The sequence below is a fragment of the Myxocyprinus asiaticus genome, chromosome 21 (assembly GCF_019703515.2).
Source record: "Myxocyprinus asiaticus isolate MX2 ecotype Aquarium Trade chromosome 21, UBuf_Myxa_2, whole genome shotgun sequence".
In the NCBI taxonomy this organism is placed as follows: domain Eukaryota; kingdom Metazoa; phylum Chordata; class Actinopteri; order Cypriniformes; family Catostomidae; genus Myxocyprinus; species Myxocyprinus asiaticus.
Window position 1 is genome coordinate 13,617,124 of NC_059364.1, and position 21,934 is coordinate 13,639,057.

Here is a 21,934-nt window from a genome sequence, read left to right on the forward strand (position 1 = left end):
CGAATTGCCCGATCGGTTGGGTGTTGCTCAATTTTATTTGATACTGGATTTAACGAAGGGCTATTGGCAGATCCCCTTAACTCCAATCTCCCAAGAAAAACAGTGTTTTCCACACCGTTCGGTTTAAACCAATTCATGACCCTTCCATTCGGTTTGTTCGGGGCCCCCACCACGTTCCAGTGTCTCATGGACAAAATTCTCAGGCCACATATGGCATATGTCGCAGCTTATCTACAACCCCAATTCCGAAATAGTTGGGACAGTATGAAAAATGCCATTAAAAACAAAAAAGAGTGATTTGTAAATTATAATAACCCTTTGCTATATTGAAATCTCTACAACTACACATTATATGATGTTTTACCCTGTGAATTTCATTGTTTTTTTTTTTTATGAACAGTAATTTCAAATCAGATGATTGCAACATGCTCCAAAAAAGTTGAGACATTCAGGTGTTTACCACTGTGAAACATCACCATTTCTTCTAATAATACTTCTTAAGCATTTGAGCACTGAAGGCAAGTTTGTTAAGTTTAGAAAGTGGAATTTTCCCCCATTCATCCATGTAAGTCTTAAGCTGCACAATTGTACAGGGTCTTCATTGCTGGATGGTGTGCTTAATAATGCGCCACACATTCTAAATTGACAGGCCAATCTAGCACCCCCATTCTCTGCTTACACAGCCATGCACTTGTAATCTGGACAGTATGTGGTTTGAAGTTGTCCTGCTGGAAAATGAAGGGACGTCCCTGGAAAAGATGGTGCTGGATGGCAGTATAAGTTGCTCCAAAATTTGTACATATCTGTCTGCATTCATGGTGTTCTCACAGATGTGCGAGTTGCCCATGCTTTGGGGACTGACACACCCCTGGCCCATACAGACACTGGCTTTTGGACCTGACGCTGATAACAGCTTGGATGGTCCTTTTCCTCTTTGGCCCAGAGAACATGACAGCTGTGTTTTTCAAAAACTACTTGAAATGTGGATTCTTCGGACCAAAAAACACAGTTCCACTGTTTTACATTCCATCTAAGATGAGACCGAGCCCAGAGATGTCAGCAGTGCTTCTGGACAGTGTTGATGCAGGGCTTCTGCTTTGCATAGTAAAGTTTTAACTTGCATCTTTGGATGCAGTGGCGAGTGGTGTTGACTAACAAAGGTTTACTAAAGTAATCCCAAGCCCATGTTCATGAAATCTATAACAGATAAATTATGTTTTTTAAGACAGTGACGTCTGAGGGATCAGAGATCACGTGCATTCAGAAGTGGTTTTCGTCTTGCCCATTACGCACCGAGATTTGACCAGATTCCTTGAATCTTTTAACTATATTGTGCACTGCAGAGGGTGAAATGCCCAAGCTCCTTCCAATTTGTCTTTGGGGAACATTGTTCTCAAAGTGCTGGATTATTTGCTGAAACATCATTTGGCAAATTGACAAGTCTTGAATGATCCTTGCTCTTGAAGGAATAGGCTGTTTATGGAGGCTCCTTATACAGTATACAGTACTATGACACAATTGCCTCACCTGTTTAACATCTCCTGTTTCACATCACCTTGTTATTTCAACTCGTCAGATTGTTATTATTCTTAAATTGCCCGTTTCAACTATATTGGAGCGTGTTGCAATCATCTGATTTGAAATTACTGTACATTTTCAAAAAACAAAAAAAAAAAAAAAAAAACAATAAAATTCACAAGGTAAAACATATTATGTGTAGTTGTGGTGATTTCAATATAGCAAAGGGTGAATATAATTTACAAATCACTCCTTTTTGTTTTTATTAGCATTTTTCATACTGTTCCCAACTTTTTCAGAATTGGGGTTGTAGATGAAATCATCATTTATAGTAATGATTGGTGGCGGCACAGGCAACATCTGAGAGCCGTCCTGAGATCGCTGTGGTGGGCATGACTCATGGCAAACCCAAAGAAGTGTGCAGCTGGGCGGGTGGAAGTTTGGTATCTGGGGTCCCACTTGGCAGGTACGTCCCTAAATTAACAAAACCGCAGCGATCGCGGCCTGCCCAGCGCTCAAGACCAAAAAGGAGGTGAGACAGTTTCTGGGGCTGGCTGGCTTCTACCGAAGGTTTGTGCCTAGTTTCTCTGACGTCACCAGCCTGCTGACTGATCTCACTCGAAAGGGGGCTCTCAATCTGGCAAACAGGCTTTTCTAAAAGTGAAATCTGCACTTTGTAGGGGAGCGCTCATACATGCTCCAAACTTCTCTCTCCCCTTTATTTTGCAGACAGATGCATCTGACAGGGGGCTGGGGGCAGTGCTCTCGCAGGAGGTGGAGGAGCGTCTGGTGCTGTACATTAATCATAAACTCTCGCTGAGGGAAACTAAGTACAGCACCATTGAAAAGGAGTGTTTGGAGATCAAGTGGGCGGTCCATACCCTCCACTTCTACCTGCTGAGGCGGCCCTTCACCCTCTGTTCAGATCACGCCCCACTCCAGTGGCTCCACCGCATGAAGGATACCAATGCGCGGATCACCCGTTGGTACTTGGCACATCAGCCGTTCAAATTTGAGGTGATCCACAGACCGGGGGCACAGATGGCTGTGGCTGACTATCTCTCTAGAAATGGGGGGGGGGGGGTGGAGTTGTCAGGCCAGATGTTGCCCCGGCCTGAGTCGGGTGGTGGGAATATGTGGTGATGGGGGCGTGGTCGTGTGTCTGTCTGCGGGAGAGAGGGAGTGGTGTGGCTCGTCAAGCTGGTTGACATAATTTCTAACAGCTGTTTCTCATTACAGTGAGAGCAGATAAAACTCCTTAAAACATCTGAGCATGCCAGAGAAGGCAGAGAGAGAACGAGTGTGCAGCGTTGTCAACTGTGTACATTACATGTTGAAGCTATTGCATGTTTGTGAAGAAGTTTATTTTTGAGAGTGAATTATTGAACTGAGTGAAAAACCTGAAAAAGGCTGCATCTGCTGCACATGAAGACACGAGAATAAAACCCTTACCTGAAGCGTGTCACTGCTCCCCGTCTCCTTTTCCAGAACCTGAAGTTCTGTTACACTGATGCCTCAATGTCTGCTGTAATGCGATTTTGATTAGATTCAGGGGCCTGCGATTGATAATAAACTAATATTATGTGCCTATTTTACAAAATCAGCACCTGGCACTTGTACAATTTGAAGAGGACATGCATATCAATGGAAACGCATAGTACGATCGATGGAAATACATATGGACATGGCTGGCATGAGAGTGTCAAAATAAAGGAGTATCTTAAAAAAATCTACATTTATGTTTACGCATTGCAAAGATGACATCAGCATCTTTGGTTATTTGATCAATACATTTATCCACACCCCTAGTATTTATTGAATTAATCCTCAAAGATGAAGTGTGTAATTTCTGCATCACTAGCAGCACCAAACAGAATTGCAATAAACAAACAAACAAACAAAAACATTTAATGACTGTTTTTAAACGTGTTTCAAACACTCATCCAAACAGAAAAAGGGTAGTCTTGCCATTGGTTGAGCCAATGTTTTTATATCTAGCCCAGTCATGTGGCTCAAACAAATGGATTGGAGAAATTCCTCAGAAATTATACACTTCACTTTGAACTAGATCCTTACACATGACTGACAAACATTGGGAAACCCCTTTTCTACTCAGTTTTCTACTAATTTTCAACTCATTGCCTTTTGACTTCCAGGTCATTGTACTGAATACCTCATTGAACACGTGGGGAACGCACGTCAGTCTTCCCACGGTACAGAGTACAGTCAGAACCACATATTGCATGTTAACACATTTAGACAGACCTTGTGCCTCTGACTTACACCATGCAACATTACATAAGCACAGGGGCCATTCAGAGCGAAAGCGTTCTTGTTCTAAAAAAAGCTAGACGTAGTGCAACGAATGGAACAGATCGCAGGAGTTTTAACACGTTTTACTTTACAAGTTCTTTTTACTTGACACTATCTAAAAATGTGTAGAGATGTTAAAATGTTTTACACTTGGCACAATGGTCAAAAACGTACTTAAAAAAAAAAAAAAAAAAAAAAATGAAAAATGTTTTTTTGTAGATGGACGCAAAACCGAGTTAACTGTGAATGGCCCATAAGAGAGAGGAGCTAAGGACCGGATTTTGAAACACATCCATTCTGTTCCATTCGTTGCGCTGCGACTAGCTTTTTTTAACACTATAAGGCTTTCTTTTTGAACAGCCCCTAAGCCCACTCGTAAAGTAGCACAATAGAGTACAAATCGAAAGCAAACAAGATTTAAATTCTTTTTATACAAAATGTTTAATAAATATAACATTCAAAAAATATTGCCAGGAACAAACAAACAAAATTTTTTTTACAATAAGATCAAATATGAACATTGAATATTTCCTTGATCTCATAGAATTTACAAATGTTATAAGCATGTTGGTTTGTCGTTTTAGAGAGCCTTGATATAAAAGATTACGAAAAGAACACTACATGTGCACAGCAATAGAAATGGACTCCTGAAAGCAAGGCAGTCACTTACAGTGTTTCCATTGGCCCCCCTACTGTTCAAGTATTCACAGCCTAGCTTATGACATACTGCAAACCGAAGCTGAAGAGAAATAATTTCTGTGAATCATGGTCTGTGTTTGACTCTATTTTCTAATCTGAGAAGGTGAACCAACAAGCAACTAAAAGACTCTTGTTCCCTTTTGTTTTTTAATTCATTTTTTTTTCCATGTGTGGCAAGCAATGTGTCTGCCACCAAGTATCCAAACAAAAAGCAGCCATTATTTTACTTGACCTGCATTGAGTATATGCAAGTAAGAGTTGGCAAAAACATACATTAGAAGTTTCAAATATTGAAATATCTGACAATGTATATAAAAAAAGAATAATAAAAAAATTCTCAGGCACATAAATGCCCGTCTTATTTTTTTAAAAATAGACTGCTTTTTTCTCTTCAAATTTTGGTATCTGAAACATGAAACAAATGTGTTTGAACAAAGCTATAGGCTAACAAATCTATCAAAACTAGACAGGACATATAAATAAAAAGGAATGATATTTTAAGGCTCTTGATTATTAAGTTAATAAAATCAAATATACACAGTGATTAATAAAAAAAAAAAAAAAAAAAATATATATATATATACATATCTACACAAGTTCTAAATTGACACAATTCTTCATATTGGCAGCAAATGCTGACCGACATATCCCGCCCCAAGAAGAGAAAAATAATAAATAATTTTTTTGTTCTTTTTATTTATTTCTGACAATTGCTGTGGTGCGTAGCTGTGAAGGCACTAAGTTCAGAATTAGAAATAAAACCAACTAGAGAGAGTTTCCACAAATCTGCTGGATCAAGAAGAAACAACTACTTTAGCTGTGAGAGCATTGTCATTATAAACAAAAACAACACTTATAAACTATTTGCAAACACTATGCAAACTTTTCAGATACTCAAACGTATCCACAAAAATATAGACATTTGAAATGTATGTGTTCTTTTTTATACTTTTTTCTTTTTTAATGGAAAACACTCGTGAACTGGTTTCCCAAGGATACGAAATGCAGCATTTCGGTTTTTCAGCCATCCACAGCAACTATCAATTGCCAGTGTTAAGCCAGCTTGTCAAAACTTAAATTAATACATGTGTTCTAGGCAAACAATAGTCTTAGAGTCCAGAACACGACGCAACAGTTTTTAAGAAGTACAACCCCTCCGAGACTCTGCCAAGTGACCAGTATGTGCATGAGGGACAGGAGAAGGGGGTTTTGTCGCACGGCAACACAGCTGCCTGCTATATGATATATTCCATCCTGTTCAAGCTCTGAGCTGTCTCCAAGTCTCTGTTGTCCTGTTTGTTAGTCCAATTTGGGTTTTTGTTAGGCGTTCGCTCCTCTCTCTCCACCAGCGTGTAAGCTGGCTGTTTTGTGAAGCGCGCTTTCTGCAGGTGTTTCTCCATGTCCTCTTCCTCCACCTCAGTGTTATGAGTCCTAATTTTGGCAATGATAGAGTTCTTCCCCTCGTAGTCTTTTATGGCCACACTATTGGCCGCATGTTTTTCAATGGGATTTTTGATTTGGTTGAGCTGCTCCCGCACATTATTGGTGGTATTGTCCTCTGTAGTTGAGGTAGTTGCATTGCCATGGGTGTTCTGTTTCCGCCGGCGGTGCATGCACCAAAGGAAAGCCGAGGCCAGGGCGACGATCCAGAGCACTATAAAAATGGAGCTGAGCAGAGGAACCAGGTAGTCTGAGGAAGAAGACCCAGAAGGAAGGTTATTAAGCATTCACATAATTGCACCAATAACTCGCAGCTTTCAAATAATTAGGGTTCCCCCTTTTTTTAACCAATTAATTTTCATGTCTTCCAGTTGTTTTGATTTCTGGAAACCACATTTTAAAGAGAATTTAGATCCAGACTTATTTGCAAACCATTTCGATCAATCAACAGAAGCAAACCAAACTCAAAAGATGGATTTGCTTTTAAGCAAATTCTACTCTACACAAGCTCTAATCAAAAGCGTTATTTAGGTCATTAAATATTGTAAGTCTTGGGTATACTTAAGTTTTTATGCATGGTCGGGCGTTCTAGCATTTTCAACATATACTCTGCAGACGACACGTACACATACGCAAGGCTATAAAAACTGGGCTGCACACAGACAGTCTGCACGGACTGCGCTAATGACAACATTTACGTCATGCACACTGTGCGGCACGTGGAAAATGAAGTATACGTTAGCCTTTAGAGCAGGGGTCGGGAACTTTTTTTCACTAAGCAGCCAATTTTTTAATTTTTGGTTGATGCATTTTTTTGAAAGAGCCATAGCACAAACTAATAATTTGCTATGTTCAAAAAGTTTTTCAATAAAATAAAATGTTTATTATTCCCATAGACTATTCAAAAACACAAAAACAAATAAATATGCAACAATTAATAGGTAACATTTTGCAGTATGGAATTGAGTACACGTGTTTGTGCGGGTCTCCATAAAATTACTTCAATTGTACATGAAAAAGTTTACTTCCCTTTTGGGCTGGGTGATATGTAAAAAATATTTTAACGATAATTGCCTTAAATTTCTTGATATCCGATTATATCTTCAATCCCCCTGCTGTGAATATTTTTGCTTTATTGATTTTGCTTTAAAAATTAAATTTATTGAAACAAAAAAAAAAAACTTTTCTAAATTTTTTCAAATTGCACTTATAAAAAATATAAAAAAAAAGCAATTAAAATAATGAAGTGATCAAAAAATCTTATATATAGCCACCTCCTCAAATCCAAACATTTACCATCTCCAATGGCCCCATTTGCCATCACGCAAGCATTCGCCAACGACAACATTTGAAAAATTACTAATAGCCTACAAATTAAGAACTAAAGACAATTATAAATGTAAAGATAATAATAACACTCATAATAAATAAGCCTAATAAATTCCCATATGTTCCCAAAAAAAAAATGCTGCCAAATGTGTGTTCTTATCGAATGTGTTTGTATTGCGCGTTGGTAATACAGTTAATGCTGCCTAAAGAAAGTAAAATAGAACTCAATTTTAGGTTCAAGGTGTCTTGTATAATTTTATATACAAAAGTTTGGGGTCACTTGCCTGAAATGTTTCTCATGATCTTAAAAACCTTTTGATCTGAAGGCGTATGCTTAAATGTTTGAAATTAGTTTTGTAGACAAAAATATAATTGTGCCACATATTAATTTATTTAATTATAAAACTAAAATGTAATAAAAAAATAAATAAAAGTTTTTGAAATTGATGACTTGGACAAAATAATAAAGAAAAGCAGCCAATAAGTGCCCAGCATAGATGGGACTGTTTAAAAAGCATCCCAGGGTGATACCTCAAGAAGTTGGTTGAGAAAATGTCAGGACTGCAAACTCTAGGCAAAGGGTGACTACTCTGAAGATGCTAAAATATAACACAGCTTTGATTTATTTTGGATTTTGTTTAGTCACAACATAATTCCCATAGTTCCATTTATGTTATTCCATAGTTTTGATGACTTTACTATTATTCTAAAATGTGAAGAAAAAAAAAATATATAATAAAGAATGAGTGTTTCAAAACTTTTGACCGGTAGTGTATATATATAATGTTACTAAACCTGCAGTGTTGTGTTCACAATGCATGTTAACCGCAAACTGCTCTGTGGAAATAAAGTGAAACTCACTGCACCTCCTGAGATGATCGGAGATCATTTGCAGCATTCTCATAGACATTGTTCTTGCAAACAGTTTTCAGACAAATGAAACAGAGAAAATGGAGTGATAACTCTTTACAAGCGCGTGTTCCACAAGACAGGGTGCACGCATCTGAACAAACAGCGTATCCCACACAAGCAATGACGGCTTTTCTTTTGTCTGTTCTTATATGATAATATAATAACGTTTCTTGAAGCGTGTGTCTTTGTGACTAACAGCATTTCTTGTCATGTGCCACTCCGAGATGTCTTACAGGTCACCCACCTGTTGCGGCTAGATGAGCAAAATTTCTTGTGCATGAAATACCTGCATTTGGACGGGGAGCTTGCGAACTGGATTGAGCCTCGTCACATTTTGCGGGTGGCGGGTGCTATTTCACACCCTGGGCGCATTTAAAAAATAACAAACATTTGTAAAATCACTCGTAGAAAATGCTCTTAACCGCAAAGATCAATAGTTATTGATAATAGGAAAAATACTATTATAAAAAAAATAATAGGCCCAGAACTCTATGCATGTGCGTGTATAGAAGTGCTTTCATTGCACTCGTGAACAGCGGAGCTCACTGTGGCCATATATCAAATCAGATGTGCATCGGCGCCTTTTCTTTCATCTGTACTTCAAAATATAATCACACGTTTCGTCAAACGCACGTCTTTGTGTTTAATTTCTTGTCATATATCACTCTGAGAAGTCTTACAGATCGCCCTCCACAGTGGCTGGTACATCAGCAAAATTACACGCCATTGCATCTGAAAAATCCGCATTTGGCAGGTGTTAATTTCAAATCTTGTTCACCAGGAGTAGGCTGTATGACAAATTCGGGAGAGAGCAAATCAAAAGAGTGTCACTGACTTCACCCACACCTTCTGCAGGAAAATTATTTCTAGAAAGCTTTAAACCATCATGTGTTGGTGAATGGTGAGACACCAGGCGAGCCACTTGATTTTTAACAAAGAGCCACTTGTGGCTCGCCAGCCATAGGTTCCCGACCCCTGCTTTAGAGCATAACTAGAAACAATTATATTCACTATAGAGGTCTGTTACGCAACCCAAGCTGGGTTTCGAGTCTGGTTCGGGTTTGTAATTAATAAAATAAAACATTTTTGCACAAGTCCGTGGTGTTTTTCAATTGTCTTATTATGTAACCACTAACTCTAGCTTAACACTAGAGAGTGGTAACACGAACTAATTTTTAGACACCTTGTGCCGTGCTTTGTTAAAACGGTGTTCAGTACCTTCAGTGTTGCTTACAATGCTGAAATAAAATACAGCCTATTGCAACATATTTACTTGCTTGGAGAAGGAATTATAATGAGAGTGAGCAATTTCAGGTTCGGGTCGGGTTTGGGCTTAAAATTTGATGGTACCGGTGTGGTCGGGTTTGAGCTTTAACTTAAAGCCCCTACAGACCTCTAATTCACTATAGAAATGTCCATAATTTTTCCAGTCTTGGAAAACATTATTTTAAAATTCCCTAATATTTCCAGGTTAAACATGACCGTGGGAACCACATAAAATGTCTATATAACACCTGCAGCACATCTTTTCCCATGTACTGATGCCATGCCCTGAACATTAGTACAATTGACAGGGTAATTATAGACAGTTGGAGTGTGAACAGAAGTGATGTAGGAAAATATAGCCACACATCAATTTATGGAATAAGAATAAAATGTTCCTATTTTGGGACAAGACAAATATACAAAGGAGGTTGGCACACGTGTTTTAAGGTTTCTTAAGTTAGGTAGAGAGTAAGCAGCTTGGCAGAAACTTTGGGCGCCATTTTTAATGAACGGCATGCATAAAGAGGGCCCTGGTGTCTAATTGAAGTTCCATCCAACTGGCAAAGCTGATTTTACATTCCATGGATTCAATGACTTAAAGCTTCTTTCAGTGGTTGAACATTGCTCAAGCAAGACAGACCAAGAAAAGACTGGCCCTGACTGTGGAAACCTTAGCCACACCTTTCTTCTTCTTAAAATGTCAAACACTTAACTTAATTAAGTCCCATATCCTGCCGAAAGAATTCCAAAACCAGTGTGATGGAGAGGTGCTTACCAGTTTTGGGGCTTGGTGCCTGATGAACACGTACGCCGGTGATGGCTTTGATGATGGTGTTGTTTCCATTGTGCTTGCTCACCAAGTCAATGATTTGAACTGTAATTTCTTTAATTGGACTGCTGTCAAACCTGGGCTCTTCTGTGGACTGCAAAAAAAAATGGAGACTCATTAATAACACATTCGATTGCACATGAAAAACACGTCTTTCATTAACTATATAGGAAGTGCTTTACAACATATTCAACTTGAGTACATAAAAACACTTTTTTGTTTGGTTCTGCCTTCCTCCCAGCCTTACATGCAGGTTTAACCTTCTATTGAAAAGGTGTACTTACAATGCTGACATGAATCTCGTTGCTGGCTGAAGAAGATGGCTCACATGTAATGGACACTGCATACTCTGCCGTGAGGTTCTTCAGCAGGTACCAATGCCTCAGCTCATTACATACATGTTCTACGCTCAAGCCCTGTCAAAACAAAAATATCTAACTTGAGTTGATTCATGATTTTTGAGCCTTTTCCAAATAAATATCATCACAGGGTAATATGCAAGCCAACCCCAACAACTGCTCCTCAGTTTTTTGGTTTGACTCCCATTGCTGAGCTTACAGTGTGGGCAGAGGGAGAAGACAAAGAAAGAAAGAAAGATTCAGTTGGTTGGGGAGAAAGTAATAGAGAAAAAGACAGCAAGTTTCTCCCTTGTCAAATATTAATCCCACTACACTCCTCCCTTATGCATTCTCACTGTTGTTGCTGTAGCCCATTAGAAGAAGAACCACAAGTTTATACATGTCACTGTCCTTTGGTGTACTCACTTGTTTCTCGCTCAGCAATTGTACTTAGCTGGTGGGCAGCCGCCAGTGGTCTCTCTCAAACTTGGGACTTATACGATGACTGCCTGAATATTAAAACGTTATGGGATATTAGCTCAGGAATGCCTGGGTTCGGAAAAGGATACCGAGCCAAGGCTTATTGTACAAGACGTATTTCTTGAGCTTTTTTTTTTTTTTCAACATAAGAAAAAAATGTTTGGATATGACAACAAATATTGCAAGAACTGGGCCTGGAAAACTTCACCCAAGAGGAACATGGTCTCCTAGATGAATAGAACCTGATCTTTCATGCCCCACTGCTCTCTCAGTTCTACACCAAATTACACAAGGGTGGAGGAGACATTTGGAGAAGGGGGAAAATGGCGCAAAAGCTCATAATTCAATCTCTTTTCCTTGAAACTATGACTCACTTGAGGCATGTTCTCCATGTTAAAGGTGAATGTGATGTTGGCACAGCTGTCTTCCTGGTTAGAGAAGCTGGTGTGGCATTTGGAGGGTGGAGGAGGAGCTGGCGGCCAGCATTCTCCAAGGCTGGGGCAGGGTTTGACAAAGCACTGCTCTTCCTTAATGGGAACACAGGATTGGCCGACTGGACACCCACCTTTACCCTTTCCTGCCCGACATGACTTTGGTCCACACCATATCTAAACAGAAGAACAAAATTAGCATTTTAAAACTTGAAAGGAACTAATGTATCCCTAAGAGAACGATTAATAAGTCCTCAAGAAAATGCTTGTCTGGCTGATAAGTTACCATGGTGCAATGAATCCTTCCATTCTGACACTGGCAGATGTTGCAGTCTTCCTCCCATTTGGTGCCATCTGCAGTTACTTGTCCACTAGCAATACAGGGTCTTCCAATGACTGTGAATGACATGGGCATGACATTATGACATGGCCGGTGTCATGAGGAATGGAGTCCCCGCCAGGACCCTGAAGCAATTTCATTAGCTAAAAGAAGTTGTTTTGGGTATTCTATTCAGTGCCTGATAGTAAATCCTACAATATCGCTTGAAGATTTATTTTGTCTTAATCATGAAAATACATAAATTAATGTAATTTAAGCTATATATGACATATCACATTACATAACAAAAAGCAACAAATGGTAAAATTTAAATTGTTCTGTTTGTTTCCAGTTAGCATGCTAATTGTTTAGCCTGCTAAGGTTGCATCTCATCATGCATTCCTTACAGTTCAATTATGCCCCTAAGCTAACTTGTTCTGTGTACTTCATGTAATGATATCAAAACTTTTAATTTAATTTATTGCTATATGGTAAATGGATATGTTAATACTGTATTTACTGAGTGTATTTATGTGATCAGCTACACGTAAATAGGATTCTGAAGCGAATTCATTGGCTGAAAAAAGTTGTTTTGGGCATTCTATGGAGCCTGATAGTAAATCCTACAATAATGTTTGAAGATATATGTTGTCTTAGTCATGAAAATACACCAATTAATGTCATTCAAATGTATGTAATATCACCTGATATAACCAAAACAACAAATGGTGAAATTAAACATTTCTGTCTGTGTTTCCAGTTAGCATGCTAACCGATTAACCTGCTAAACTAACATTCCATCAAATATTTCCTATGGTTCAATTATCCTACTAAGGTAACATATTCAGTGCAAATACTTTGCATAATTACATCACAACAATGAATTTAATGCTATATGGTAAATGGATATAGCAATACTGTATTTACTGAGTGTATTTATGTGATCAGCTACATGTAAATACAGTAAATAAGACCCAAGCGTATTTTTTGGTTATTCTATTTGGTGCCTGATAGTACTATCAAAATGTTAGTAGTATTTGATAATAGTAAAAAATTTTAATTTAATTATCTTTTCCATCCATCCGATATGGTAATACTGTATTTACTGACTGTATTTATATGATCAGCTACAACAGGAATTAGTAATAGACACTTCTGATCAGGCATTACAACAACTACTCAAGGGGAACAGGATTTTAAGGTGAAAGGGGTTTGTGTGGCTTGATCTTTTTCAGTGAAAAACTACCACTGTTTAGGTAATTGCGTGTACATTGTCAAACAACCAATTTTGTGAGCTCTTTGAAGAGCTGTAACATTGGCTACGGTTTAAGTCCTTGCTTTGTTGTGACAGGAAGGGTTATTGGTGGTAAGTCTCAGTCATTGGGGTCAGGAGATTATCTACAAGAAATGAAGGTCTCCCGAGGGAACAGGTGAGGCCTGTGAGATTATGTGGTGTATACAGTGGCATGCAAAAGTTTGGGCACCCCTGATCAAAATTTCTGTTGCTGTGAATAGCTAAGCGAGCAAAAGATGGCCTGATTTCCAAAAGGCTTAAAGTTAAAGATGACACATTTCTTTAATATTTTAAGCAATTTTACTTTTTTATATTAATCTTTTACAGTTTCAAAATAACAAAAAAGGAAAAGGGCCCGAAGCAAAAGTTGGGCACCCTGCATGGTCAGTACTTAGTAACACCCCCTGGCAAGTATCACAGCTTGTAAAAGCTTTTTGTAGCCAGCTAAGTGTCTTTCAGTTTTTGTTTAGGGGATTTTCGCCCATTCTTCCTTGCAAAAGGCTTCAAGTTCTGTGAGATTCTTGGGCTGTCTTGCATGCACTGCCCTTTTGAGGTCTATCCACAGATTTTCAATGATGTTTAGGTCGGGGGACTGTGAGGGCCATGGCCAAACCTTCAGCTTGTGCCTCTTGAGGTAGTCCATTGTGGATTTTGAGGTGTGTTTAGGATAATTATCCTGTTTTAAAAGCATTCCTCTTTTCATCTTCAGCTTTTTTACAGATGGTGTGATGTTTGCTTCCAGAATTTGCTGGTATTTAATTTAATCCATTCTTTCCTCTACCAGTGAAATGTTCCCCTGGGCCACTGGCATCAACACAAGCCCAAAGCATGATCGATCCACCCACGTGCTTAACAGCTGGAGAGGTGTTCTTTTCATGAAATTCTGCACCCTTTTTTCTCCAAACATACCTTTGCTCATTGCGGCCAAAAAGTTATATTTTAACTTCATCAGTCCACAGGACTTGTTTCCAAAATGCATCAGGCTTGTTTAGATGTTCATTTGCAAACTTCTGATGCTGAAATTTGTGGTGAGGATGCAGGAATGGTTTTCTTCTCATGACTCTTGAAGGTCATATTTGTGCAGGTGTCACTGCACAGTAGAACAGTGCACCACTACTCCAGAGTCTGCTAAATCTTCCTTAAAGTCTTTTGCAGTCAGACAGGGGTTTTGATTTGCCTTTCTAGCAATCCTACGAGGAGTTCTCTCTGAAAGTTTTCTTGGTCTTCCATACCTCTACTTGAACTCCACCATTCCTGTTAACTGCCATTTCTTAATTATATTACGAACTGAGGAAACGGCTACCTATACTACGAACTATACGGAAACTTATAGCCTTCTCCTGCTTTGTGGGCATCAATTATTTTAATTTTCAGAATGCTAGGCAGCTGCTTAGAGGAGCCCATGGCTGCTGAATGTTGGGACAAGATTTGAGGAGTCAGAGTATGTATAAAGCTTTGAAATTTGCATCACCTGGCCTTTTAGATTGTGAACAAGCCATAGCCCTAACAAGCTAATTAAGGTCTGAGACCTTGGTAAAAGTTATCTTTTAGAGCTCAAATCTCTTGGGGTGCCCAAACTTTTGCATGGTACTCCTTTCCTATTTTCACTCTAAAACTGTACAAAATACAAATAATACACTAATATTGCTTAAAATGTTGAAAAGAATGTTTCATCTATAACTTTATGCCTTTTGGAGATCAGTTCATCTTCTACTCACTTAACTATTCACAGCAACAGAAATTTTGACCGGGGTGCCCAAACTTTTGCATGCCACTGTATGTGCAGAATCTGTTTGCACAAGCTAATATGACTCTCACCTTCTTGACACTCAGGTCCTGTTCTTCCAGGTGGACAAAGGCAGCGATAACCATTGATTTCATCTACGCAGGTAGAGCCAAATGCGCAGGGAGACGACTGGCACTCGTTTATATCTGAAAGTAGAAGGAGAATCCATTAGGAATCACGTTCTGAATTTTCAAATTTGGGAAAAACTTTCCAACATGCGATTTCGAAAGAGAAAAAAAAAAGCATTCTCATCTAACATTCCACCGTTATACTTTACAAGTGTTTCCCAAGCTTTAGGTCTTAGGTACCCCAACAGCCCTGTCAATACATATCAAGGACCCCTCCATCAGCACCAAACCAGAAATGTGTAACTTTACGATTACACTGAATATCATTTAGCATTATCATTAATATTGTAAAATTCACACAAATCAATACTATGGGTGAAAAACATTCACCAAGTAGCATGCATATTCTGCTAAGAGCAGATTTATAAAAAGATGCCCACATTAAACCAATTAGTTTTGTTTTCTTTACTTAAAAAAAATCAGATTAACCGAAATTAGTTATTTTGATATAAAAAATAAATAAATAAATAAATCTGTTTTACGGACTTATAGGGTATGCGTAACCATTTTTGGGAATCACTGTTGTACAGTATGCAACGCTGGCAACTAACACAGTGATACTTTTGATAGAGACAAGCTAAAAAGTATGACCTAACACCCTATACTGATGGGCAATAACATCTTGGGCTTAACTGACAGTAATGTCATAAGCATGCGGAGTTCATTTGCAGGTTTGGGTGTATCAAACATTGAAGCTTGAGGCATGTCCATTACAGCCAGATGAAAGTGTTTAAAAGAGCCAAATGAGCCATCTAATCAGAGCTGCATAACCAGGCTGATTGGCTTTCGGTCACTGTGAGCCAGTTTCTCCTTTGAGGCTGTGAACATCAGTGCTGTAGAATGCAAGAACAGTGCTTTTTGCCATTATGCCCAGAGGGATGGCTAAATGGCTGGCTAGACCGTGCGTTTTGCTCCAGCTCTTGTTTGTTTTTGAAGAGATGTATTGCACATTAACAGGGCTGAAAGCTAAGAGGATCAGGATTTGGATCAGGCATCATCTAACACTCACTTATGCGGCAGTCCGGCCCGGCGAAACCTGGGGCGCACTCGCAACGGTACCAGTTTTCACCGTCCACACACGTCCCGCTGTTGTAGCTAAGGAGAGAGAAAGACAGAGGGTCAGACACAGTTCAATTCAGGCATCATTACATAATTATAGAAGAGTAAACAAATTGAATTTTAACATCAAAGTTGACATACAGCATCCTCAAAACATATTTGGACACTTTAAGACACTTAATGGGCCGTTCACACCAAACAAGTTTTTGCATTGATATGCACTGTTCTTCCAATAGTTTTTCTATGTTAACATGCGCTAGATGGACACCTTTGACCGTTGCCCTACGTCAAACAAAAATTTAATTGCATTAGATAACAAAATATCAAACCAAGTGGCATCTGCGAACAATTCATGCTAGACCTTTTTTTAGGACTAACTTCACTTTTCTTGATTTAAATTTTTAGTGGATGTGTTAAGTAGGAAGCAGTTACTACAGGTATATTTCATCACATTAAATATGGACATTTCAGTACATCTGACAACCAGAAAGTGTCCAACTGCTTCTTTTTTAACAATGTATCTATTGTTTTATAATTTAAGACCTAACAAACCTCTTTTTGTGAAGTGTTTTGCTTGAAAAGTATATTTGAGCCATATTTCTTTCAAATAAATGGAACTTGGTATAAGTGTCATATTTAAGTGTGGCTTAAGTGTCCAAATACTATAAGCTAATCTATTATGCTTGGATATCACTCAACAATCCCTGCTTACTACACGCAATATTTTAAATAAGTGAACTCCTGACAACTCAGAATCTTGCTCAGCTCTCGAGCAGATGAACTCAATGTCAAATGCACAATAGGCAGCGATCTGAACGCACCCTTGGAATGACAGACACTATGGGAGTGCCTCTTTCCCAGCACTGTGAGAGAGTGTGAGAAAGTGCGGCACAGCTGTACAGGCCTGTTTACAGCGGCAGGCTGTGTGCAAAAAAGTTTTGCCAGGACTTACCATGGGTGTGGGTTGCAGTCGTTGGTATCTGAAAGAGAGGGAGAGAAGAGGGTTTGTTATACTACACCCATGTAAGTGCAGAAGAAAGAACACAACAGTGAACATGTCAGAGCTTGTGTTGGTTTGCGCGTGCATATGTGCACACGTGGGCGTCAAGCTTGGCTTCGCTAACTGTTGTGTTACTAACAGCTTTTCCTCTACCTTCAGTCATTTTTAAAGGTATAGTTCACCCATAAATACACATTTTGTCATTATTTACTCACCTTCATGTTGCTGCAAACCCATATGGCTTTCTTCATTGGAACACAAACTGAGAAATTTGAAGAATACAAAAATCTTTTTGCAATTTAATCAAATTTAATAGCTAGTCGGTATGACTTGTGCACTATATTCTGAGTCTTCTGAAGTCATACGATCCCTTTGTGTGATGAACAAACAGAAATTTAAGTCATTATTCACCCTCAAATCAAATCATTGATGCACTCCAGTTTCCAGCGGCTAAATCAAATATGGCGATTACAACGCATATGATTTTTTTGATATCATATGGCAAAATACACTCACTGAGCACTTTATTAGGAACACTATGGTCCTAATAAAGTGCCCAAAGTGGTCTTCTGCTGTTGTAGCCCATCCGCCTCAAGGTTCAATGTTTTGTGCATTTTGAGATGCTATTCTGCTCACGACAATTGTACAGAGTGGTTATCCGAGTTACCGTAGCCTTTCTGTCAGCTCCAACCAGTCTGGCAATTCTCTGTTGACCTCTCTCATCAACAAGGAATTTTTGTTCGCAGAACTGCCGCTCACTGAATGTTTTTTGTTTTTGGCACCATTCTGAGTAAACTCTAGAGACTGTTGTGTGTGAAAATCCCAAGAGATCAGCAGTTACAGAAATACTCAAACCAACCTGTCTGGCACCAACAATAATGCCACGGTCGAAATCACTGAGATCACATTTTCCCCCATTTTGATGGTTAATGTGAAAACTAACTGAAGCTCTTTAACCATATCTTCATGATTTTATGCACTGCATTGCTGCCACATGACTGGCTGATTAGATAATCGCAGGAATAAGTAGGTGTACAGGTGTTCCTAATAAAGTGCTCAGTGAGTGTATATGGCAATTATTTTTCTTCAAATTTCTCCTTTTGCGTTCCATGGAAGAAAGAAAGTCATACAGTTTAGAGCAACAGTAGTGTGAGTAAATAACAACAACATTTTCATTTTTTGGTGAACTATCCCTTTAGGACTCCAAGTTTCTTAGTTTACACATATGCCAAGGAGAGTGTGAGAGGTGTACAACAATACATGAAAGAAGCACATCGAAAAATGAGAAGCAGAGGACAGGAGGGTGGGCTTGAGAAAAGGGGGACATCTGTCTCCACTTTTTCCTCCTTTCAATTTTTTCCTTTATAGCTGGCAGCAACCTACAAATGTCCAGCCAGTGTGAGGTGGATTGAGAGAAAGAATGGAAAAGAATAAGCAAAAAAAAAATCCAGGAAAGAGGAACCTTCCTTTACTTACCGACTCAATGCAAGTCAGAGAGAGACAACGAGAGTTGAAGGAATGAAACTTGAAGAATGAACTTTTATTAGCAAAAATAGTTCCCTCACACCTTTAAAAGTTACAAGAACCTTTCTAAAGCCCACAGGAAGTAGTACTTACTCTCTGTACAGGTGGGTCCCTCCCAGCCTTCCTTGCAGACGCAGGTGAAGGAGTCACTACTGACTACACAGGTGCCGCCGTTCTCACATGGGTTGGGTAGACAGCTGCTGTTCTTGGCTGCAGAGGAGCCACAAGAGAGGTCAGAACCTTTTGAACTGAACTTAAGAACTGTACAGATAAACATGACTACAACCACAACAAGACTGCCACACTTAAAACAGACCTGCTGCATTTTGAAATGTAACCAAATATAACATTTCCCAAGGCTTGCTTTCATTGAATTTCCTATCAAAAGAATTGTGAGTGGACTGTAAGCCAGATATTATATTTTCTACATCAAGCCAATTTGCGCAAAAATGCTAGAGCCGAAATCTAAAGGGATTATTTTACAGTTCGTGCCATTTAAAGTAAACTACTGCCAGCAGTTTGACAGAAAGTGAGAGAATGTGTAGAAAAGCTGACCCAGTTAAAACTGTAAGCTGGACCGACTGAACATGGGCTGTGTAATTTGAGCAATTTTCTCCTATTCCCCAAGGCAACCTTGACTTTGGTCTCAAACAGTAAGTGTTTCTGAATTAGCTAGGATTTAAAGGAATAGTTTACCCCCAAATTAATTCTGACATCATTTATTCACCCTCTTGCTGTTCCAGACCAGTATGACTTTCTTTCTTCAATATAATACAAAAGGAGATGTTAGGCAGAATGACACTCTTAGTCACCAGTTTCATTGTATGAAACAAAAGATGCAATGAAAGTGAATGGTGACTAAGACTAATATCTCCTTTTGTGTTCCACAGAAAAAAAAAAAGTTAAAGGATTGGAACAACATAAGGGTGAATAAATCATGACAAAATTTTCATTTTTGGGTGAACTATCCCTTTACATTACATGGTCATAATATTTTACAAAAGAGTACAAAAGAGCTGTTTGCTACTGTATAACTGCCTGTGACGAGCATTATTCCATAAAGCTCATTTATGTGTAGAAATATGAATTTGCGGTAATGTTTGCCACAGGGGTTTGCTGGAACACTGTATTTTCATAAGGGGGGGGTTAATATCAACGAGTTGTATCACATTCTAAGAGAATGAAACTGAATGGGCGTCACCGAACTTGGCAACTGCTACCAACCTATGTTACAGGTGGCTCCTTCCCAGCCAGGTAAGCATCTGCATTTGAAGATGTCCCCTTCATCATGGCACGTACCTCCGTTGTTGCATGTGGCTTCGTCACATTGGCTATCACCTGAAATTATGATTTATCCAGTATTATATTATAACTCCATTCATACACAAACAAAAACTTTAAAAATAAAAAAATGGGTGGGTCATAAAGAAAATAGTCTTTCTTACGGGAGTGGCAGGTTTTTCCCTTCCAGCCATTTCTACATTCGCAGTAGAAATCGTTCACCAGGTCTTGACATGCTCCCTTGTTCATGCAGATATTAAAGCTGCAGTCATCTATATCTGAAAAAGTGGGGAGAAAAGAATGAGAAGAAAAAAGAATTAGCCCAACAAAGCACAAACAATATAAAAGGTTTGAGAAAGAGAAAACCAAAGAAATATGTATTCAAATCAACATACTGATTTCACAGTGAACTCCTTCCCAGCCGTCAGCACAAATGCACTGGTATACATTCACTTTATCGATGCAAGTTCCGCCGTTCCGGCATGGATTACTCTCACAATCGTTTATATCTGAAAAATAACAATACAGAACATAGAATTTTGGATCATAAGAATTCAGTGGCCATAAATGTAAATCGTTTAAAGGAACAATTCACACAAAAGTAAAAATTCTGTCATTATTTACACACCCTCATGTTGTCCCAAACCAGTATGACTTTCTTCCATGAAGCACAAAAGAGGTGCTAGGCAGAATGTTAGTCTCAGTCACCATTCACTTTCATTGTATGGAAAAAAGATGCAATGAAAGTGAATGATGGCTGAGGCTGTCAGTCCCTTACATTCTTTTGTGTTCCAAAGAAAGTGAGTTATACAGGTTTGGAATAGCATGAGTGTAAGTAAATGATGAAAGAATTTTCATTTTTGGGTGAACCTTCCCTTTAAACAATGTAAGCATTCAGTCTTACTCTCATGACAGTAGGTGCCTCTGAATCCTTCCTGACACTCGCATGTAAACTGGCCTCCTGCCTGGCTCCTGCAGCGTCCGTGGGGGCCACATACATTTGAGGAGATATACCGCAGCCCATCAGGTGTGCTGTTAGATGCCATGGCAACAGTGCAGCTGTCAATCACTGTAAAAAGTCCAAAGAAAGAACATAAGCTTGAGCGGTTAAAACGCTAGGTTCATTGCAGGCCAACAGCAAGTGACAAAACCTAGAAAAACTGTGCACACAAGTGACTTTTTTTCTTAAAGAAGCAGGGTTTCCACATTTTTGATCAATGAATTTCTGTGACTTTTCCATGACCTTCCAGAAGTTTGTGATTGCTGGTTAAGGATAAAAAAATAAATAATAATTCAGATTCAGACTGATTTCTGAACCAGTTTAACTGATTCATTGAGAAGAACCAATTAAAATAATGATTTGTTCACAAATCACTGTAGTTTTAAAGCACATTTTAAAAAGGAATGTTCCAGGTTCAATACAAGTTAAGCTAAATCAACAGCATTTGTAGCATTATGTTGATTACCACAGAAAACAATTATCTCGACTCGCCTCTTGATTGTTTTAACAAAAAGGGGTTATACTAATGCACTTACAATGAGAGTTAATAGGGCCAGTCCATAAATTCTCAAATTCGCGTAGTTTCAACATTTTAGTCACAAAATATAAACATTATATGTGCTAGCATGATTTTAGTGTGATAAAAATCACCTACTAACCTCATCTGTGTAAAGTTATAAGCCAATACAATACAATTACATTGGTTGGCTGTCATGACAACGAAGTTGTAATACTGACTATCGAACTTTACACTAAAGGAGGGGCACAAATTTTTTTGTGGTAATGCCACACATTCTGTTAATTTACCTTAACTTGTTATGAACCCAGAACATTTTTAAAGCTGATGGAATATTTTAGTGGCAAATATTACTGGGAAAATTTATTTCCATTATAGTAATTTACATGATTTTTCCAGTCCTGGAAAAATATGATTGAAAAATTCCCCGTTTTTTACAGGTTGTACATGACTATGAAAACCCTGAAGAAG

General features: G+C 38.7%; 1 protein-coding gene across 1 annotated transcript in view; it reads right to left on the bottom strand.

The window, feature by feature from the left end:
• Window positions 1-4,258: 4,258 nt before the first annotated feature.
• LOC127411861 (protein jagged-1b-like) overlaps window positions 4,259-21,934 on the bottom strand; it is a 49,419-nt gene continuing 31,743 nt past the window's right edge. The window contains exons 14-26 of the mRNA XM_051647698.1: window positions 20,851-21,015; window positions 20,342-20,455; window positions 20,111-20,224; window positions 19,890-20,003; window positions 18,759-18,875; window positions 17,094-17,121; window positions 16,092-16,177; window positions 14,987-15,100; window positions 11,842-11,951; window positions 11,499-11,732; window positions 10,591-10,722; window positions 10,253-10,400; window positions 4,259-6,220 (exon numbers count right to left, since the gene is read on the bottom strand). Coding sequence (XP_051503658.1) covers window positions 5,766-6,220; window positions 10,253-10,400; window positions 10,591-10,722; window positions 11,499-11,732; window positions 11,842-11,951; window positions 14,987-15,100; window positions 16,092-16,177; window positions 17,094-17,121; window positions 18,759-18,875; window positions 19,890-20,003; window positions 20,111-20,224; window positions 20,342-20,455; window positions 20,851-21,015 — 1,931 coding nt within the window. The 3' untranslated portion in view covers window positions 4,259-5,765. The remainder of the gene's footprint in view (window positions 6,221-10,252; window positions 10,401-10,590; window positions 10,723-11,498; window positions 11,733-11,841; window positions 11,952-14,986; window positions 15,101-16,091; window positions 16,178-17,093; window positions 17,122-18,758; window positions 18,876-19,889; window positions 20,004-20,110; window positions 20,225-20,341; window positions 20,456-20,850; window positions 21,016-21,934) is intronic.